Below are 21,225 nucleotides of genomic sequence, written 5' to 3' on the forward strand. Positions count from 1 at the left end.
AGTATACCGATCGTCATATCTCGACTAGCTGAGTCGATATAGACATGCGTGTCCGTCCGTCTGTCCATTATATTTTGTAAACACGATACAGGCCACAGTTATGGACCAATCTTCACGAAATTGTAGGATGGGTTCGGCCTATTGGAGACCCCTATTCTTTTTGGGAAAGATCGGATAATATTTAGGGGATGAAAAGGACCAAAAACTTTATTTTTGTCTGATTTTCTGGTCGCTCCAGAGGCCGCAATTATGGCCCAAACCACGCGAATTGTTGCATGGAGATGGGGATCAAGCCAAAGAATAAACATGCCTGTTTTGATAAAGATTGGTCAATATTTAGCAGGTCAAATGGACCCTGACTTTTGTGTGAAATTTGTATATATTTACTCATGAAGAACAAAGACCCGATAAGTTGATAGCATATCCAAGAGGAGTGGTTGACCTTTAAATTCATACCAATTATATGCTCGTATGTACTCAGACCTGGCAATTACACTTATATATTTACAGGTGCTTACGTACTGCGATATTATTTAGTAACCCATTACCACACTGGAGGGCGGAAATATAGAGCTGATCGCTTTGAAATGTTCCATGAGGTTCCAGTAGTGGTCAAGAACAAAAACTATAATTTTCGGTGATGATCAGATAATAATTGTGGGCTGAAGTGGACCGAAAATTTATTTTCTTTTTTTTCAATTATAAACCAAACATCAGAACACAACCCACGGTCAAGGGAATCTGGACAAGTAATTTGAAGGACAGTACTGAATATTAGTAATATTCGGAAAATATGTCAGTGTAAGGAAGATGTGCTGTTGACCTCTAATCGGGCAAGGGGTGCAACTATCACGAAATATTGCCAGGCTCGGAATAAAAATCCGCAAAAAGTTAGATTTCCGTGATAGTTGTGTAGGGTATCGTATGGTCGGCCCCATCCGACTATACTGCTCCGCTCACTGGTTTAAAAATTATTTTTGATCATCTGCAATAGCCGTGGATTTTTAAAAGTTATTTGCGACAATCTACAATAGGCGTGGCTTTTTTATGCCCTCCACCATAGTAATTTTGTCATTCCGTTTGTAACTCATGGAAATATTCATTTCCGACCCTATAAAGTACATAGATTCTTAATCAGGGTAAAATTCTAAGACGCCAAATTTGGTACATTGAGTTCTTATTGGGTAGCAAATATCCCTATTAAAAATTATAAACATAGGTCAATTTTTTCGGATAGCCCCCATATAAGGGTACTCCCAATTTTCCGTAATTTGGGGTTCTTGAGCGCGTTTTTCAACCGAATTCGCTGAAATTTGGTACATAGGGTTCTTTTTGGGTACTAAATGTCTCCACAAAAAAATATAAATACAGGTTCACTTTTTCTGGTAGCCCCCATATAATAGTACCTCCTAATTTTCAGTATTTGGGGGTTTGATCGTATTTTTCCACCGAATTGGCTGTAATTTAGTATTTTGAGTTCTTAATAGGTTCCAGGTATCTCCACAAAAAATTATTTTGGGCCTACCCATTTCTTCGGGTAGGCCCCATATAAGGGTAACCCCCAAATTTTCGGTATTTTGGGGTTCTTGAGCGCGTTTTTCAACCGAATCCGCTGCAATTTGGTACATTAGGTTCCTAATGGGTACTAAATGTATCCGCAAAAAATTATAATTATAAGTCCACTTTTACTGGTAGTCCCCATATAACAGTACCTCCTAATTTTCAGTATTTGGGGGTTCCAAGTATCTCCACAAAAAATTATGAATATAGGTATATTTGTTGGGGTAGGCCCCATGTAAGGGTAACCCTAATTTTCTGTATTTTGGGGTTCTTGAGCGCGTTTTACAACCGAATTCGCTGCAACTTGGTATTTTATAGTCGTACATTGTAACAAATCTCCCTACCAAAAATTATTAATATTCGCCCCCTTTTTGGGGTCGTCCCATATAACCCCCTTTTTATACCCTTCACCACATTGTGGTACAGTGTATTATGTCTTTGTGCATATGTTTGTAACAGGCAAAAGGAATCGAAATAGACACATGGTTCCTTTTGGGAATATGCATAGAATCACTTTCTGAGTCGATTTATGCATGTCCGTCCGTCCGTCTGTTGATGTTAAATTGTAAACCAAGTTCAGGTCGCATTTATGATCCGATTTGGATGAAATTTGGCACAGCTCACTCATTTGGCCCAAGGACGAACCCTATTGAAATTGGGAAAAATCGGTTCAAATTTAGTTATAGCTCCCATATATATTTTCTACCGATTTAAGGTAAATGATGTACCAAAGTTCCTATATATCTTTCGATTTGCACGAAATTTGGTATAGCCTAATATGGTCTAGAACGATGTGTGCAAAGTTTCGTGAAAATCGGTACAGATTTAGATGTAGCTCCCATATATAGTTTCGTCCGTTTTTTGGGTAAATGGTGCACCAAAGTCCCTGAAAATCATATATTGGCACGAATTTTTACAGAGTATAGTGAATTAAGTCTAGAATGACGTGTGCTAAGTTTCCTTCAAATCGGTCCAAATTTAGATATAGCTCCCATATATAGTTTCGTCCGATTTTATGTAAATGATGTACCAAAGTCCCTATATACCTTTCGACTTGCACGAAATTTGGTATAGCCTACTGAAATGATGTGTGTTAAGTTTCCTGAAAATCGGTCCAGATTTAGATATAGCACCCATATATATTTTCGTCCGATTTTATGTAAATGGTGTACCAAAGTCCCTATATATCTTTCGATTTGCACGAAATTTGGGACAGCGTACTGAATTATGTCTAGAATGATGTGGGTTAAGTTTCCTGAAAATCGGTCCAGATTAGATATAGCTCCCATATATATTTTCGTCCGATATATAAATGGTTCACCAAAGACCTCAAGGTAGGCCGATTTACAAAAAAATTGGACAGCGTAATGAAGTAGATATAACATAGCTTGAAGCAACCATGTATCTGACAAAATGAGAAATATGGTATAGGTTGCAGAATAACATGTTTATGGATCCATTTTCATGTTAATGGTCCTTCAAAAATTCGACGTCTGTTAGGATTCATCTGTTGAATATACCCACAGTGGTTAAGGGTATCGTAAAATCAGCCCCGTCCGACTTTACTACTTTCCTTACTGGTTTATATCAAAATAGTTATCTGATTTGTTCCGCGTTTTGGGTTTGGTTCTAAGACTCTGTTGTAATTATTTCACCTGCCGAATTTCGGTGTTTTTAATATTTAGCGTAAAGAAATGTATTCTGATGCAAAAATGTTAATTTCGAAATAGAGCTATATCGGTTCACAATAAGGCCGAAATAAAACCTGTGTATATTGGTGATGGCCTTGTATAACTGTGACCTCTTAATTGCAGTATTTTGAAGACCTCTTAATTGCACACTACCATGTGTCGTCAATACCGGACCAGTTTTTTTGGGATTTTTTTAGGAATCCATTAAAAATTGCTGAAATTTATATTTGGTGTACATTGAATTTTTGGTATAGGTCCCCCTATTAGTATGTACCTGATATTTTCGATGCTAGTATCTGTTAGTATACCTCTGGTGGAGGGTATCCAAAGTTCGGCCCGGCCGAACTAAACGCTTTTTCACTTGTTTATATAAAAATAGTTATCGAAATTGTTTCGCGTTTTGGGTTTAGTTTTACGACTCTGTTGCAATCATTTCACCTGCGGAGGATATCGAGATAAAAAAACTGGAACGTAAGGTTCGATAATGAACTATATATGAACTTTTTCACTTGTTAAATGTTATTTTCGTGGATTTTTTAAAAGTTATTTTCGACCATCTACAATAGGCTTGGATTTTTTTTAAATATATTGTTGCCTTGTGTTACCCGAATTCCACAAAGGGTTTTTTTCCATAAAAATTTCACAATAAAAAATTTTGCCAGAAAATAATTTCCCATCGTTGAATTTGTTGTTGGGCACTGGTTTGAATCGCTGCTCTTTACAAATCCATATTCGATTATGAATCCTTATGAAGTTGTACGTACATCCATTGCCATTAACGACGATGAATGATCATTGTTTTAATTCACTCAACCCAGAACGCTGAGAAGTGTTATCTGTCGAGGCGACAAAGTCTGAAGCTATATGCGGCGAACAAAAAATAAATAAATAACTATTGAGTACTTTTTTTTTGCAAAAATAATTCCAATGACACATTTAATTTTATTAAAGAAATGCATTTATTTATGTGAAAAGGCAGGGTGTTGTTGGGTGAGGAGGAATTGGAGTGGTACCCTACTCTTTAGAAAATATTTATAAAAAATCCACGCCTGGTATAGGCCAATGAAAAAATGTTTATAAAAAATCCACGCCTGGTATAGGTCATTGAAAAAATGTTTATAAAAAATCCACGCCTGGTATAGGTCGTTGAAAAAATATTTTTAAAAAATCCACGCCTGGTATAGGTCGTTGAAAAAATATTTTTAAAAAATCCACGCCTGGTATAGGTCGTTGAAAAAATATTTTTAAAAAATCCACGCCTGGTATAGGTCGTTGAAAAAATATTTTTAAAAAATCCACGCCTGGTCGTTGAAAAAATATTTTTAAAAAATCCACGCCTGGTATAGGTCGTTGAAAAAATATTTTTAAAAAATCCACGCCTGGTATAGGTCGTTGAAAAAATATTTTTAAAAAATCCACGCCTTGTATAGGTCCTAGAAAAAATATTTTTATAAAAATCCACGCCTGGTATAGGTCGATGAAAAAATATTTTTAAAAAATCCACGCCTTGTATAGGTCGGAAAAAATATTTTTAAAAAATCCACGCCTGGTCGTTGAAAAAATATTTTTAAAAAATCCACGCCTGGTCGTTGAAAAAATATTTTTAAAAAATCCACGCCTGGTCGTTGAAAAAATATTTTTAAAAAATCCACGCCTGGTCGTTGAAAAAATATTTTTAAAAAATCCACGCCTGGTCGTTGAAAAAATATTTTTAAAAAATCCACGCCTGGTCGTTGAAAAAATATTTTTAAAAAATCCACGCCTGGTCTGATGGGTGCCTGAGAAAATATTCTTTAAAAAATCCACGCCTGGTATTGTGTCTCGAAAAAAATTTTTAAAAAATCCACGCCTTGTCAGAACCACCGAAATAATCGAAGGACCCCAAAAAATAAGTTTTAAAAAATCCACGCCTGGTATAGGTCGTTGAAAAAATATTTTTAAAAAATCCACGCCTGGTATAGGTCGTTGAAAAAATATTTTTAAAAAATCCACGCCTGGTATAGGTCGTTGAAAAAATATTTTTAAAAAATCCACGCCTGGTATAGGTCGTTGAAAAAATATTTTTAAAAAATCCACGCCTGGTATAGGTCGTTGAAAAAATATTTTTAAAAAATCCACGCCTGGTATAGGTCGTTGAAAAAATATTTTTAAAAAATCCACGCCTGGTATAGGTCGTTGAAAAAATATTTTTAAAAAATCCACGCCTGGTATAGGTCGTTGAAAAAATATTTTTAAAAAATCCACGCCTGGTATAGGTCGTTGAAAAAATATTTTTAAAAAATCCACGCCTGGTATAGGTCGTTGAAAAAATATTTTTAAAAAATCCACGCCTGGTATAGGTCGTTGAAAAAATATTTTTAAAAAATCCACGCCTGGTATAGGTCGTTGAAAAAATATTTTTAAAAAATCCACGCCTGGTATAGGTCGTTGAAAAAATATTTTTAAAAAATCCACGCCTGGTATGGTTTGGAAAAAATATTCTTTAAAAAATCCACGCCTGGTATGGTTTGGAAAAAATATTCTTTAAAAAATCCACGCCTGGTATGGTTTGGAAAAAATATTCTTTAAAAAATCCACGCCTGGTATGGTTTGGAAAAAATATTCTTTAAAAATCCACGCCTGGTATAGGTCGTTGAAAAAATATTTTTAAAAAATCCACGCCTGGTATAGGTCGTTGAAAAAATATTTTTAAAAAATCCACGCCTGGTATAGGTCGTTGAAAAAATATTTTTAAAAAATCCACGCCTGGTATAGGTCGTTGAAAAAATATTTTTAAAAAATCCACGCCTGGTATAGGTCGTTGAAAAAATATTTTTAAAAAATCCACGCCTGGTATAGGTCGTTGAAAAAATATTTTTAAAAAATCCACGCCTGGTATAGGTCGTTGAAAAAATATTTTTAAAAAATCCACGCCTGGTATAGGTCGTTGAAAAAATATTTTTAAAAAATCCACGCCTGGTATAGGTCGTTGAAAAAATATTTTTAAAAAATCCACGCCTGGTATAGGTCGTTGAAAAAATATTTTTAAAAAATCCACGCCTGGTATAGGTCGTTGAAAAAATATTTTTAAAAAATCCACGCCTGGTATAGGTCGTTGAAAAAATATTTTTAAAAAACCCACGCCTGGTATAGGTCGTTGAAAAAATATTTTTAAAAAATCCACGCCTTGTAATGGTCCCTGAACAAATATTTTTAAAAAAATCCACGCCTTGTATAGGTCCTAGAAAAAAATATTTTTTTAAAAAATCCACGCCTTGTTAAGGTCCTTAAAAAAATATTTTTTAAAAATTACACGCCTTTTAATGGTTCCTGAAAAAATATTTTTAAAAAATTCACGCTTTGTATAGGTCCTAGAAAAAATATTTTTAAAAAAATCCACGCCTTGTATAGGTCCACGAAAAAAATTTTTTTAAAAAAATCCACGCCTTGTATAGGTCCACGAAAAAAATTTTTTTAAAAAAATCCACGCCTTGTATAGGTCCTAGAAAAAATATTTTTAAAAAAGTCCACGCCTTGTTAAGGTCCTTGAAAAAATATTTTTTAAAAATCCACGCCTTGTAATGGTCCTTAAAAATAGTTTATTTTTTAAATCTTCTTTTCTTTCTATTTTCAGCCTTTGTAGCATGCCCATCATGTCGTATCCCGCCACATTGTTCTTGGTATTTGCAAATGATAAGTATTTTTTTTTTAATTTTTTGCAAGGAGTTACTATCACAAAACAATGCAACTATTGAATTCGAATTGCAAAAAGAACAAACAAAGACGGATATGACGCTAAAAATTGACTTACATTTACCCATTATTTTATTGGGGCCCCAGCTAAGCTGATTTAAAGGCAGATGAAGATTTCATTGGTTTTTTGTTTTTAGTATTGAGTTTTATTTTTAAAACTATGAATTTCTCTTCGAAAAATAAAAAATCACAAAATAAAATTCAAAACTTTTTTTATTCGAAATCTCTGGCCACAATCGGAATTAATAATGGCTTGAGAACAGTTTGCGTGTAACTTTATAAGAAGCAACAACGTCAATATCATTCATCATCAGCAGCAGGCGCAGACATTTATGGTGGTTATTTATTTTGAAATGACAACTAAAATTGGAATTCAAATTTTGTGTTGAAAAAAATAAATAAAAAAGTGCAATTATGTTTTTATTGAAATTATTTATCGTTGTGAGTCTTGCCTCGCTGATCGTGGCCAATAATGGCAGTAATATTTGTCCGCGTAAAACAAATCGGCCGGTAACAAAGACAGTTATGAAAAATGGTCAAATTGTTAAGGAGGTAAGGATATGCCACAAAAGGATCAAGAATCGGAAAAAAATTAAACAACAACAAAAAGTGATACAATTCCTATAATTATATATCAGTTGACACATAAATATCTGTGATGCTACTAAGAATTTGGTTTTAAAATAAACCGCAAGATTAAACAACAACAACGCATTTAGTCTATTTTTATATGTGTGTGTATTTAAAATAATTTTGGAAAAAAACACAAATTCGGATTTAAATGTTTGCTGCTACTGCGAACTAGCAGAGGTGTGGATTTTTTAAAAACATTTTTTCGAAGCATTTTTAAAAAATATGTTTAAGAATATTTTTCAAGGCTCTACAACAAGGCGTGGATTTGTTTAACATATTTTTTTAAGGCTTACTACAAGGAGTGGAATTTTTAAAAGCATATTTTCTAGGGCCACCAAGACGTGGATTTTTTATTATTTTTTTTTTTTTTTTTTGGTAGGGTCAACAACGGAACTCTGCGGATATTTATTCCGAGCCTAGGCAATATTTCGTGATAGTTACGCCTTCTTGCCCAATTAGAGGTCAACAGCACCTCTTCCTTACACTGACATATTTTCCGAAAATTACTAATATTCAGTATAGCCCGAGTCAAAAAAAAAAACCAGTAGAGAAAGTTGTAAAGTCGGACTGGGCCGACCCATCACCACTTTGGGTATATTCTACATATCGACGCCTCCGAACCATAGTATGCTAAGTCGACTTAGCATGTTTTGAAGTTCTTTACGTTTTTAGATACTACGGTCCTTAATTTAAATTCACTGAAATTTTCGTAATCATCGGCCAATCCAAACCAAAGTTATAAGCAAAAATGTACTTAGCATGGCACGTACGATTAAAGAAACTTCCATACTTTGAAAGCTTCTACTGAAAAACTCACTTTTCAGACTTAGCATACTGTGGTTCGGAGGCGTCGATATGTATCCTTACAATTGCAGGTCAATGTTCCACCTAAGGAACATACTCATGTCCTTCGTGCAAATCGAAATATGTTATTTAGGGACTTTGATGCATTATTTACCTAAAATCGGGCGAAACTATATATGGGAGCTATATCTAAATCGGAACCGATTTTAACGAAACTTAGCACACGTCATTCTAGACCTAATTTAGTAGGTAATACCAAACTTCGTGTAAATCTAATGATTTTCAGGGACTTTGGTGCTCCATTTACTTCAAATCGGATGAAAATATATATGGGAGCTATATCTAAATCTGAACCGATTTTCACGAAACTTAGCACACATCATTCAAGGCTTAATTCAGTAGGCAATACCAAATTTCGTGCAAATCGACAGATATTTAGGGACATTGGTGCGCTATTTACCTCAAATCGGAAGAAAATATATATATGGGAGCGATATCTAAATCTGTAGCGATTTTCACGAAACTTAACACACATCATTCTAGGCTTAATTCAGTACGCTGTGCCAAATTTCGTGCAAATCGAAAGATAATTAGGGACTTTGGTGCGCCATTTACTTTAAATCGGACGAAAATATATATGGGAGCTATATCTAAATCTGAACCGATTTTCGAGAAATTTTACGCACACCATTCTAGACTCAATTCAAAACGCTGGATCAAATTTCGTGCAAATCGAAAGAAATATAGGGACTTTGGTTCACCATTTACCTTAAATCGGACGGAAATATATATGGGAGCTATATCTAAATCTGAACCGATTTTCACGAAACTTAGCACACATCATTCTAGGCTTAATTCAATAGGCAATACCAAATTTCGTGCAAATCGAAAGATATTTTGGGACTTTACATTAAATCGGATGAAAATATATATGGGAGCTATATCTAAATCTGAACCTGATTTTCACGAAATTTAGCACACATCATTCTATGGTCAATTCAGGACGCTATGTCAAATTTCGTGCAAATCGAAAGATATCCCTAAATATCTTTCGATTTGCACGAAATTTGACATAGCTTTTAACCTTTAACTTTACTGCACTATTTACCTTAAATCGGACAAAAATATATATGGGAGCTATATCTAAATCTAAACCGATTTTCACGAAACTTAGCACACATCATTCTTGACCTTCTTCAGTAGTCTATGCCAAATTTCGTGCAAATCGAAAGATATTTAGGGACATTGGTGCTCTATTTACCTTAAATCGGACGGAAATATATATGGGAGCTATATATAAATCTGAACCGATTTTCACGAAACTTAGCACACATTATTCCAGACTTAATTCAGTATGCTGAGCCAAATTTCGTGCAAATCGAAAGATATATAGGGACTTTGGTGGCCCATTTACCTTAAATCGGACGGAAATATATATGGGACCTATATCTAAATCTGAACCTATTTTTACGAAACTTAGCACACATTATTCTAGACTTAATTCAGTACTCTATGCCAAATTGCGTGCAAATCGAAAGATATATAGGGACTTTGGTGCCCCACTTACCTTAAATCGGACAAAACTTTATAAGGGAGCTATATCTTAATCTGAATCGATTTTCTCAAAACTTGGGACACGTCATCCTGGACCTAATTCAGTACTCTATGCCAAATTTCGTGCAAATCGAGGATATATAGGGGCTTTGGTGCACCATTTACGTAAAATCGGACAAGACTATATATGGGAGCTACATCTAAATCTGAACCGATTTTTCCCAATTTCAATAGGGTTCGTCCTTGGGCCAAATAAGCGACTTGTGCCAAATTTCATCTAAATCGGATCGTAAATTGGGCCTGTACTTTGTTTACAATTAAACATCTACGGACAGATGGAAGGACGGACATGCATCAATCGACTCAGAAAATGATTCTATGCATATTTTCAAAAGGAACCATGTGTCTATCTCGTTTCCTTTTGCCTGTTACAAACATATGCACAAAGACATAATACCCTGTACCACAGGGTGGTGAAGGGTATAAACACATAAAATAGGTTTTCGGTCAATTTCATTCAAAATGTTTATCTGACCATCACCGAAAATTATAAGCCTTGTCCTTCACCTTACCTGGATCTTCATGGAAAATTTCAAAGCGATCAGCGCTATATTTCCGCCCTCTAGTGTGGTAATGGATTACTAAATAATATATGAATACGTAAGCACCTGTAAATATTTAAGTGTTACTGTCACGATACAGGCCATAATTGTGGCCTGTATCGTGTTTACAAATTATAATGGACAGACGGACGAACGAACGGAAACACATGTCTAGATCGACTCAACTAGTCCATATATGATGATCGGTATACTTAGAGGTGGGTCTAGGATCAATATTTCGCGGAGTTACGAACTCTTGGGTCTGCACAAAGCTATAATGCCCTGACGACATAGTTGTGTAGGGTATAAAAACTATAAGGATTGGATTTAAAAAAAAAATCTCTCAAAACAACATTAAGGCTTAGAATAAAAAACTATTTTTTTCAAAACAACATTAACACAAGCTGTGGTTTTTTGGTAAATACTTTTTTAAGACCTATAGGTCCTAAAAATATTTTTTACGGCCTATAAGGGTTAAAAATATTTCTAAATTTTTTAAAATATTTTTTAAGTATCTATACAAAGCTGGGATTTCATCAAATAAAGACCGACATTTTACAACCTTGCAGAGATTTGCAAAATTCCTGTTCTACACATTTACCATTTCGGCGAAGTAGTTGGCAAATTGGTTTGCAAATGGTCTCTGATAATTTTTCATAACCCTCCATACACTTACTGGTGTTGGGCGCCACTCATTTGGAATTTTGACATGCGGTATCACATTTTCCCTCTGCTGATATCTGATAAACCTGGAGACACTCATACACTCCCAGAGCAATACACTTGCAATTCTCGCATTCTATTTCGCAAATTGGTTTACATTGCTTGGGCGTGAGGAATTGATAACCCTTCAAGTATTCACATGTTTTGGGCGCCACTACCATCGGCGCATATGAGTTCAAAAATATTTGCCACATTCATGTATTAACCCACATCATACTCATCAATTTTTTTTTAAATCCTCACCTCATATTGAAACTTGAATAGGCCTTGGTTTGACCCCTGAAAAAATTATTCGAAAAATCCACGCGTCTTGTAAACCTCTGAAAACACTTCATTTAATTCACACCTCTTGTGGACCCATGTAAACAATTTTTCTTTTCCTTAATGAACAAATGTTTTATTTTTTTGTATTTCTTTCCTCTCTTCCCAGACCACAACGGTTACCCGCATTGTGAAGTTCTGCTGCCGCGGTTATCGCATGATTAAGGGCAGCTGCGAACCCATTTGCCGTAAAGGCTGTGCCAATGGCAAATGCATTAAACCCAACGAATGTGAGTGTTTGCCGGGCTATCGATTTTTCAGCGAAGTGGAGAAATCCAGGTGAGTGCGATTTTAAGCCGATCTCGAAGGAACGAAAATTAATTAAATTCAATAATTTCTCAGGTGTGTTCCCGATTGTGGCAAATGTGAGCGTGGTTTTTGTAGTGCCCCCGGCAAGTGTAGCTGTTATGAAAATTTCGAACTCAAAGGTGACTCCTGCCAGCCGGCCTGTCCCAACTGTGAAAATGGTTCATGTAAAATGCCCGGTAAATGCGTTTGCAATGCGGGCTACGAAATGTCCTCGGAGGGAAAATGTGAACCGGTTTGTACGCAACCCTGTGTAAATGGTTTATGTACAGCTCCTGGTATTTGTTCCTGCAAAAATGGTTATGAAATGGATGCGAATCAAAAATGCCAGCCCGTTTGCCGTGAGGGCTGTAAAAATGCTCGGTGCGTGGCCCCAAATTTATGTGAATGTATGCGGGGATTTGCCAAAGTTTCGCCGTCATCATGTGAACCCATTTGCCATACACCATGCGTAAATGGCAAATGTGTGGCACCTGAGAAGTGTCAGTGTAATGAGGGGTATGAAAAATCTGCGGAGGATGAAGAATGTCAGCCCATCTGTAGCGCAGGTTGTCCAAATGGCCGTTGTGTGGCACCCAATGTTTGTGAATGCAATAAGGGTTATGTCAAGGCCTCTAATGGTGGTGGAACATGTGAACCCCTTTGTGAGCGGGGTTGTGCAAATGGTAAATGTGTGGCCCCAGGGGTTTGTAAATGCAACGAGGACTATCACTTAAATGCGGAGGGGAAATGTGATCCTGTATGCTCGCCGATTTGTAAAAATTCCAAATGTGTGGCGCCCAATCAATGTGAATGTCTGTCGGGTTATCAGCCATCATCATCTCCCAGTGAATGCCAACCAATATGTAAATCAGGATGTCCAAATGGTATGTGCGAGGCACCGGGCAAATGTCAGTGCTATAAAGGCTATCGTCAGGCCGCTGCGGAATTATGTGAACCCATCTGTGATAACAATTGTCCGCATGGCAAATGTGTGGCACCAAATCTCTGTGAATGTCATGATGGCTATGAACGAAAATCTCCCACACAGTGTGAGCCGCGTTGTTCATGGGGCTGTCCGAATGCTAGATGTGTGGCTCCAGAAAAATGTGAATGCCTGCAGGGTTATGAGATGATTAACGGCCAGTGTGAACCCCAATGTAAGGGAGGATGTGAAAATGGAAAGTGTGTGTTACCAAATCAATGTGAATGCCTAGAGGGCTACTCAGAGGTGACTGCGAATAAATGTCAACCCATATGTCCAAGCGGATGTCCACATGGTAGCTGTATTGCTCCTGGGAAATGTGAGTGCCATAATGGCTATCATTTAGTAGGCAATGAAATGTGTGAACCCACCTGTTCCCAGGGTTGTCCCAAAGGCAAATGCATTGCCCCGGAAACGTGTGAGTGCTTGGAAGGCTTTGTCATGGAGCAGGGTATATGTAAGCCACAATGTTTGCCGGCTTGTCAGAATGGCCTTTGCGTAGAACCTAATGTGTGTGAGTGCCTCGCAGGTTATTCTGCCATCTCCCGCTCAGAATGTGCCCCAATTTGTAATTCCCAATGCCCGAATGGAAAATGTGTGGCCCCAGGAAAATGTGCGTGCAATATGGGATATCAATCCGCAGGTGATGAACTATGCCAACCGGTATGCGAAGGCAATTGCGATCATGGCAAATGTGTGGCACCAAACCGCTGTGAATGTAATCAGGGTTATCAGTTATCGAATAATAATGTAACATGTGAACCAATTTGCGAACAAGGTTGCTCGCATGGCACCTGCATTGCTCCCGGAAAATGTCAATGCTTGGAGGGTTATCAAATGTCAGATGATCAGAATATTTGTGAACCAATTTGCGAACAAGGTTGCTCGCATGGCACCTGCATTGCTCCCGGAAAATGTGAATGCTTGGAGGGTTATCAAATGTCTGCTGAGGAGAATATTTGTGAACCTATCTGCCAAGGAGGTTGTGTCAACGGCTTGTGTCTGGCTCCCAATGAGTGTCAATGCCTAGCGGGTTATTCCAAGTCAGCTGTGAATGGTTCCTGTGAACCGTTTTGTGAATCAGGTTGTATCAATGCCGCCTGTATTGCCCCTGAGGTTTGTTCCTGCCACGAGGGCTATGGCATGATATCGCCGAATCGCTGCGAACCCGTCTGTCGTGGTGGCTGTCATAACGGCAATTGTGTGGCGCCAAATGTATGCGAATGTTTCCCCGGATATGCCGCTGATACACCCAATGTCTGTCTACCCATCTGTGAATCCGGTTGTCCCAATGGAAGGTGTATTGCGCCCGAGACCTGTCAGTGTGATGAGGGTTATAAAATGAACGTGGCAAATTTTTGTGAACCCATTTGTGCCGATGGTTGTAAAAATGGGGAGTGTGTGGCGCCCAATACCTGTTCATGTTTAAAAGGTTTCAAAATCCTCACTCCCAAAGAATGTGAACCAATTTGCGAAATGGAGTGCGGGAATGGCAAATGTATTGCTCCGGGAGTGTGTGAGTGTCTCCAGGGTTATCAAATGTCCGAAGAGGGAAAATGTGAACCCATTTGCGATCCTGCATGTGAAAATTCAAAATGTGTGGCGCCCAATACTTGTGAATGTTTGGAGGGTTATGAAAAATTTTCGGATACAATTTGTAAACCAATTTGCCAACCTCCCTGCGTGAATGGAGAATGTCTAGCCCCAGGAATTTGCAAATGTCTGCAAGGTTATCAAATGTCGGAGCAAGGAAATGTGAACCAATGTGACACGGTGTGTGAACCTCCCTGCAATAATTCCAAATGTATTGCCCCAAATGCATGTGCCTGTTTTGAGGGTTATTCCAAATCGGCACTAGTTCCGTATCATTGTGATCCTATCTGTGAATCGGGTTGTTCAAATGGCGATTGTTTGGCCCCGAATCAGTGTCAATGTCACACAGGTTATGAGCTAAGTGAAGGGGGCATATGTGAACCCCAGTGTGAAGGAAGTTGTGTGCATGGAAAATGTGTGGCCCCCGAAAAATGCAAATGTATGGAGGGCTATTTCAATAAAAATGCAACCCTGTGTGAACCAATTTGTGAGCCGGCATGCCAAAATGGAAGATGTCTGCAGCCAGGCGAGTGTGAATGTTTCACGGGTTATGAAATGGGTATTGAAAATAAATGCCAACCCATCTGCCCGGGAGGTTGTGAAAATGCCATATGTTCCCAACCAAATCTATGTGAATGTAATGATGGTTATGGCCAAATTTCCGCCACGAAATGTGAACCCATTTGCCTCTCGGGTTGTCCAAATGGCAATTGTGTGGCCCCCGAAAAATGCGAATGCCTTGATGGGTTCCATATGAATTCTAGCGGGATTTGTGAACCCATATGTCAGCCGAATTGTGGAAATGGAATATGCGTGGCACCTCAACAATGTTTGTGTGACGAGGGTTATGCCTTAAATGCGTCAGGGCAATGTGAACCCCTTTGTGAGGATGGTTGTGAACATGGTTTGTGCGTAGCTCCGCAAATTTGTGAGTGTCTGGAGGGTTTTGTAAAATCTGCAGATAATACATGCGTTCCATCATGTGATCCACCTTGTGAGAATGGTGTTTGCAGGGCACCTGGAAAATGTGAATGCCTCGAGGGATTTTCTTTAAATGCAACCCAACACTGTGAACCCATTTGTCCCGAAGGATGTGAACATGGCTTGTGCATAGCCCCCAATCTTTGTGAATGCCACGAAGGCTTTGTAAAATCCTCTGAACATAAATGCATTCCCTCATGCGATCCGCCCTGCCTAAATGGAGAATGCGTATCACCAAATGTTTGTCAATGCAGTGAGGGTTACTTGATAAGTCCCTTACAAGCATGTGAACCCCAATGCTCGAATGGCTGCCCTAATGGAAAATGTGTGGAACCAGAGGTATGTGAATGTTCCGAAGGCTATACGATGAATTCCACTCGGCAATGTGAACCCCATTGTGAGAATAGTTGCATCAATGGTTCATGTGTGGCGCCCAATGTATGTGAATGTCAACAGGGATATTCGAAGGTGTCTGCTGATATATGTGAACCCCTCTGCGATAAGGGGTGTTCAAATGGCTTGTGTATAGCTCCTGGGGTTTGCGAATGCTTAGAAGGCTACAGTCGCCAGGAAGATGATTCTGAATGTCGTCCGGAATGTAACTCAGCATGTGAACACGGTTTATGTGTGGCGCCCAATGAATGTGAATGTGATGAAGGTTATGAAAAATCTGCAGATGGGATATGTGAACCCCAATGCCTTGATGGATGCACGAATGGCAAATGTATCGCACCCAATAGCTGTCAATGTAATGAAGGCTATGCAATCAATGAGGAGACCGAGCAATGTAAGGAACAAAAAATTATTTTAAAATCAGCGGAAATAAATTTCGCTTGCTCCCAATTAACCTGTCTTCATGGTCTGTGCATGAATGATGCCTGTATTTGTCCCGACGATATGTTACTTTTAAACGGCGATAAACTCCAAGGGTGTGTGGTGAAATGTGATGAAGATTATCAATGTGGTTATGGCTATTGTCGGCCGAATGGTACCTGTGCCTGTGGCGAGGGTTATCAATATTCCATTGCGGATATGCGTTGTGAGCCGCAGACCTTATTGGCCTTTACATCGAAACCTTGGCTGAAATGGTTCTTCATTTTGGCCATTATAGCCTGTGTGGTGGCCTTTAATATCCTGATCATTATGTGCATCTATGCTAGGAGGAAAATATCCTATAATGTGGATCATAAAGGTGAGTATTACGTGGATTTTTTAAGGTATATCTTTACGGGCTATTTGAGGTGTGGATTTTTTTAAGATTATTTTTTCAAGGGCCATATGAGGCGTGGATTTATTAAAGATTATTTTTCAAGGGCCATATGAGGCGTGGATTTTTTAAAGATTATTTTTTCAAGGGTCATATGAGGCGTGGATTTTTTAAAGATTATTTTTTCAAGGGGGCGTGGATTTTTTAAAGAATATTTTTTCAAAAGGCTACCCGAGGCGTGGATTTTTCAAAGGCCTACTTGAGGCGTGAATTTTTTAAAGAATATTTTTTCAAAGGGCTATACGAGGCGTGGATTTTTTAAAGAATATTTTTTTAAAGGGCTATACGAGGCGTGGATTTTTTAAAGAATATTTTTTTAAAGGGCTATACGAGGCGTGGATTTTTTAAAGAATATTTTTTCAAAGGGCTATACGAGGCGTGGATTTTTTAAAGAATATTTTTTCAAAGGGCTATACGAGGCGTGGATTTTTTGAAGAATATTTTTTCAAAGGGCTACCCAAGGCGTGGATTTTTTAAAGAATATTTTTTCAAAGGGCTATACGAGGCGTGGATTTTTTGAAGAATATTTTTTCAAAGGGCTACCCAAGGCGTGGATTTTTTAAAGAATATTTTTTCAAGGGCCATATGAGGCGTGGATTTTTTAAAGAATATTTTTTCAAACTGCTATCCGAGGCGTGGATGTTTTAAAGAATATTTTTTCAAACTGCTATCCTAGGCGTGGATTTTTTTAAGAATATTTTTTCAAACTGCTATCCGAGGCGTGGATTTTTTAAAGAATATTTTTTCAAACTGCTATCCGAGGCGTGGATTTTTTAAAGAATATTTTTTCAAACTGCTATCCGAGGCGTGGATTTTTTAAAGAATATTTTTTCAAAGGGCTATACGAGGCGTGGATTTTTTAAAGAATATTTTTTCAAACTCCTATCCAAGGCGTGGATTTTTTAAAGAATATTTTTTCAAACTCCTATCCAAGGCGTGGATTTTTTAAAGATTATTTTTTATGTTACTTTTTTAATTAGTAATTCATGTTTCTTCTTGTTTTTTTTCAGAAAATCAATTGGGTCTTATAAAATTATCAGCGAATACCGCGGATGTTATACGAAACCCGGCAACAGCCGAAGTCTAAGGAAAAATATCGAATAATTTTTTTAACTTTAAGTTTTATGTATATAATTAAATATTAGTATTACAAAGAAAATATATATTTAAGAAAATTATAAAAGTAATATTTCAAGAGCTTTATAGAAATAATATATGTGTGTATGTTTTAGTGGAAAAATATTTAAAAATAAACAATAAAAAATTCCTTTGGTGTTTCCATATTTTTTAGGAGTCCAAATACCCCGAAAAATTAATTTTGAAAATGTTCGCCCAAAAATTTATTTTAAAAATCTGCGCCTTTAGCTATACCCCAAAAAATTAATTTTAACCAGTAAGGAAATATCAAAAGTCTATGTGATACCCTTCACCACTTTGGATACATACAGCTTAGCTTAGCTGGCTTGTTACAGAACGGTTGTTCCATATGCCGAGCTTAAAAAAGATTTCCAAGTGCGTCGATTTTGTGCGCAAATCCACCAATTTGGAAGACCACGTTCCAAGATGTTTTTTTTCTACTTGGTCTTTCCATCTAATTCGTGGCCTTCCCCTTCTACGGGAACTATCAGTAGGCTCGTTTTTATGTGCCTTTTGTGCTGGGGCATTCTCATTCATCCGCACTACATGGCCTAGCCACCGTAGTCGATGCAGCTCAATACGACTGGTTCATTCGACGCCGATATTCACCGTCGACGCAGATCGGCCCGTAGACCTTTCGGAGAATTTTTCTTTCAAACACCCCAAGAGCAGCCTCATCTGCTTGCGCAAGTACCCATGCTTCTGATCTATATAATACCACGGGTAGTATCAGCGTCTTGTAAAGTGTGAATTTTGTCTGGCGGGAGGTGGTCTTGTTTCTAATCTGCTTACTTAGACCATAGTAGCATCGGTTGGCCATCACAGTCCTTCTCCGAATTTCAAAACTGATGCCATTCGTTTTATTTATGGCGTTACCAAGGTATACAAAGTCTTTGTCTACCTCGAAGCTGTAGTTCTCAAGTTCCACAGTTGGTCCGAGTCTACTGGACGTCTTGCGCGTTGATACCATCAGCTTGGTCTTCTCGCCGTTTACTGCCAGACCCACATTGGCAGACTCCTTTTCGATGTTCGACACATTATAACGATGTCACCGGCGTGGGCGAGTAACATGTGTTGTTTAGAGTACAGAGTGTCATTTCTGTTCATCTTTGCGTCTCGTATGACCTTTTCTAGCAGGATGTTAAAAAGATCACACGACAAACTGTCACCTTGTCTGAATCCTCGTTCGATATTGAAGGGCTCCGATAGGTCTTTTCCGGATAGGGCTGTCGAATGCGGCTTTATAGTCGACAAATAGGTGGTATGTGTCGATGTGTTTTCCTTGGGTCTTTTCCAGGATTTGGCGCAGAGTGAAAAATGGTAAATGTTGGATTTGCCATTTCTTAAGCCGCATTGGTATGGTCCAATAATGTCATTGACCATTGGCTTCAGTCGTTCACACAGCACGCTATATAGCACTTTATATGAGATGGGAAGGAGACTTATTCCTCTATAGTTGGTACATATCGTCTTGTCTCCTTTTTTGTGCACGGGACACAGGATGCTGAGTTTCCAATCATTGGGCATGTATTCCTCTAGCCAAATTGTACTAATCAGCTGGTGCATGCTCCTGACCAGCATCTGGCCACCAGTCTTGAATAGTTCGGCTGATAACCCATCGGCTCCTGCTGTTTTATTGTTCTTGAGCCGATTAATTGATTTTATGGCCTTATCTTGGCTAGGTGGTATACACTCTAACCATCATCTCTTATTGGTTCTGGGTATCTTCTTCAACGCCACTATTTGATACTAGAAGCTTTTCAAAATGCTCCTTCCAGATCCTCAACACGCTGTCTGTATATGTAACCAAGTTTCCTTTTTCATCTCTACAGGAGGATGTGCATGCACTAAAGCCTTCGGTTTGGTGTTTTACTCGTTGGTAAAATTTCCGGACTTCATTCTGATTCCTGTACATCTCGATTTGCTCACGCTCACGTTTTTCTTGTTCTTTCTTCTTTTTTCTTAAAACACGTTTCTCCTCTCTCCTTTCATCCCGATAATTCTCCATCACGTTACGTGTTGCTACTGTCTGCAAGGTTGTCCTATACGCTGCGTTTTTCACATCAGCAGCACTACGACACTCCTAATCGTACCATGGGTTTCTTGGTGGTGGTTTTTGGTACCCAAGTGTTGCTTTTGCTGCAGTTTGTAGGGAGTGGGCAATTCTTTGCCATTGTGCCTCTATACTATTATCGGCACAAGAAGTGCTTTCTTCAAGCAGATGGGTAAGTTGAGCGGAGTAGGCCTCGGCTACCTGTTGTGTTTGCAGCTTTTCGACGTCGAGTTTCCGTAGATCGCACCTTTGCTGCTACATTAAGACGGGTTGCGTACCTTTGCTGCTACAAGGTAATGGTCCGAATCGATCCTCGGATCGATCAGACGTCTAAAAAAACACTGGATGAATACCTTCCGTTTATCACAACATGATCAATTTGATTTCTCGTTGCTTGATCAGGGGAGATCCAAGTGGCCTTGTGTATATCGAGATGCTTGAATCTGGTGCTGCTAACTACCATGTTTTTTTCTGCCGCGAAGTCAATCAACCTCATGCCGTTGTCGGATGTATCTTCATGAAGACTGAATTTTCCGACGGTGGGGCCAAAGATACATACAAGAGATGGTAATATATACAATATACTCTAGAGAGAACATACATATAATATTTAGAGTACCATTGAAATGGAATGGGGTGAAACTAAATGTGTGATCTACATAGATATTTGAACCGATTAAAACCCATGAAATTAAATCTGAAATCTATGAAAAATTGTATGTCAACCGGATTCTTTTGTGTACCATTTGTATGAAATAGAGCAAAATAATGTATGTGGAGCTATATGCAAATCTGGTCCTATACGGAATAGAATCGGACGAAACTATATATGGGAGCTCTATCTAAATCTGAACCGATTTTCACAAAACTTCGTATACATCAATGTGGACCTATTTTAATACGCTCTGCAAAATGTTGTCTCAATAGAAATAAATATTGAAAGTTTGGTGCACAATTTACCTAAAATCGGACGAAAATATATATGGGAGCTATATCTAAATCTGAATCGATTTCAACAAAACTTCCTGAATCACTTGCATATAATCGAATTATCTATATATGGGAGAAATATATCTAAAACTGAACGGATTTCATCAAAACTTCACGTACATCAAATTGGACCTAATCTAGTACACTGTGCAAAATTTTGTCCCACTCTGAATAATATTGGAAGTTTGGTGCACCATTTACATAAAATCGGACGACACTATAAATGGGAGCTATATTTAAATCTTAACTGATTTTAACAAAATTGCGCATACATCTATCAGGATCTAATTCTGGCGCAATTTAGTACGCTATGC

At 38.0% G+C, this 21,225-nt stretch overlaps 1 protein-coding gene and 1 long non-coding RNA gene across 2 annotated transcripts; both read left to right on the plus strand.

The window, feature by feature from the left end:
• The first annotated feature begins 11,733 nt into the window (after positions 1-11,733).
• LOC133331852 (fibrillin-2) lies at positions 11,734-15,910 on the plus strand. The gene is made up of 4 exons (XM_061540274.1): positions 11,734-11,899; positions 11,963-13,341; positions 13,444-15,803; positions 15,872-15,910. The coding sequence occupies exons 1-4, from the start codon at positions 11,778-11,780 to the stop codon at positions 15,908-15,910; spliced, it is 3,900 nt and encodes a 1,299-aa protein (XP_061396258.1). The 5' UTR covers positions 11,734-11,777.
• A 612-nt stretch (positions 15,911-16,522) lies between these two features.
• LOC133331574 (uncharacterized) lies at positions 16,523-17,772 on the plus strand. Its single transcript, XR_009754391.1, has 2 exons — positions 16,523-16,656; positions 17,742-17,772. It is a non-coding gene; the product is annotated as an uncharacterized LOC133331574 (long non-coding RNA).
• The last annotated feature ends 3,453 nt before the right edge of the window (positions 17,773-21,225 follow it).

The sequence above is a fragment of the Musca vetustissima genome, unplaced genomic scaffold, assembly GCF_032173495.1.
Source record: "Musca vetustissima isolate MV318-11 ecotype Yass unplaced genomic scaffold, APGP_CSIRO_Mvet_v1 utg23056, whole genome shotgun sequence".
Taxonomy (NCBI): Eukaryota; Metazoa; Arthropoda; class Insecta; order Diptera; family Muscidae; genus Musca; species Musca vetustissima.

Coding starts and splice junctions, on each gene's coding strand:
- LOC133331852 (XM_061540274.1), top strand. CDS start 11,778: ATGATTAAGGGCAGCTGCGAACCCATTTGCCGTAAAGGCTGTGCCAAT. Junction 13,342..13,443: donor AGGCTTTGTCATGGAGCAGG/GTATATGTAAGC, acceptor TCTCCCGCTCAG/AATGTGCCCCAATTTGTAAT. Junction 15,804..15,871: donor GAAAATGTGTGGAACCAGAG/GTATGTGAATGT, acceptor TTGTGAGAATAG/TTGCATCAATGGTTCATGTG.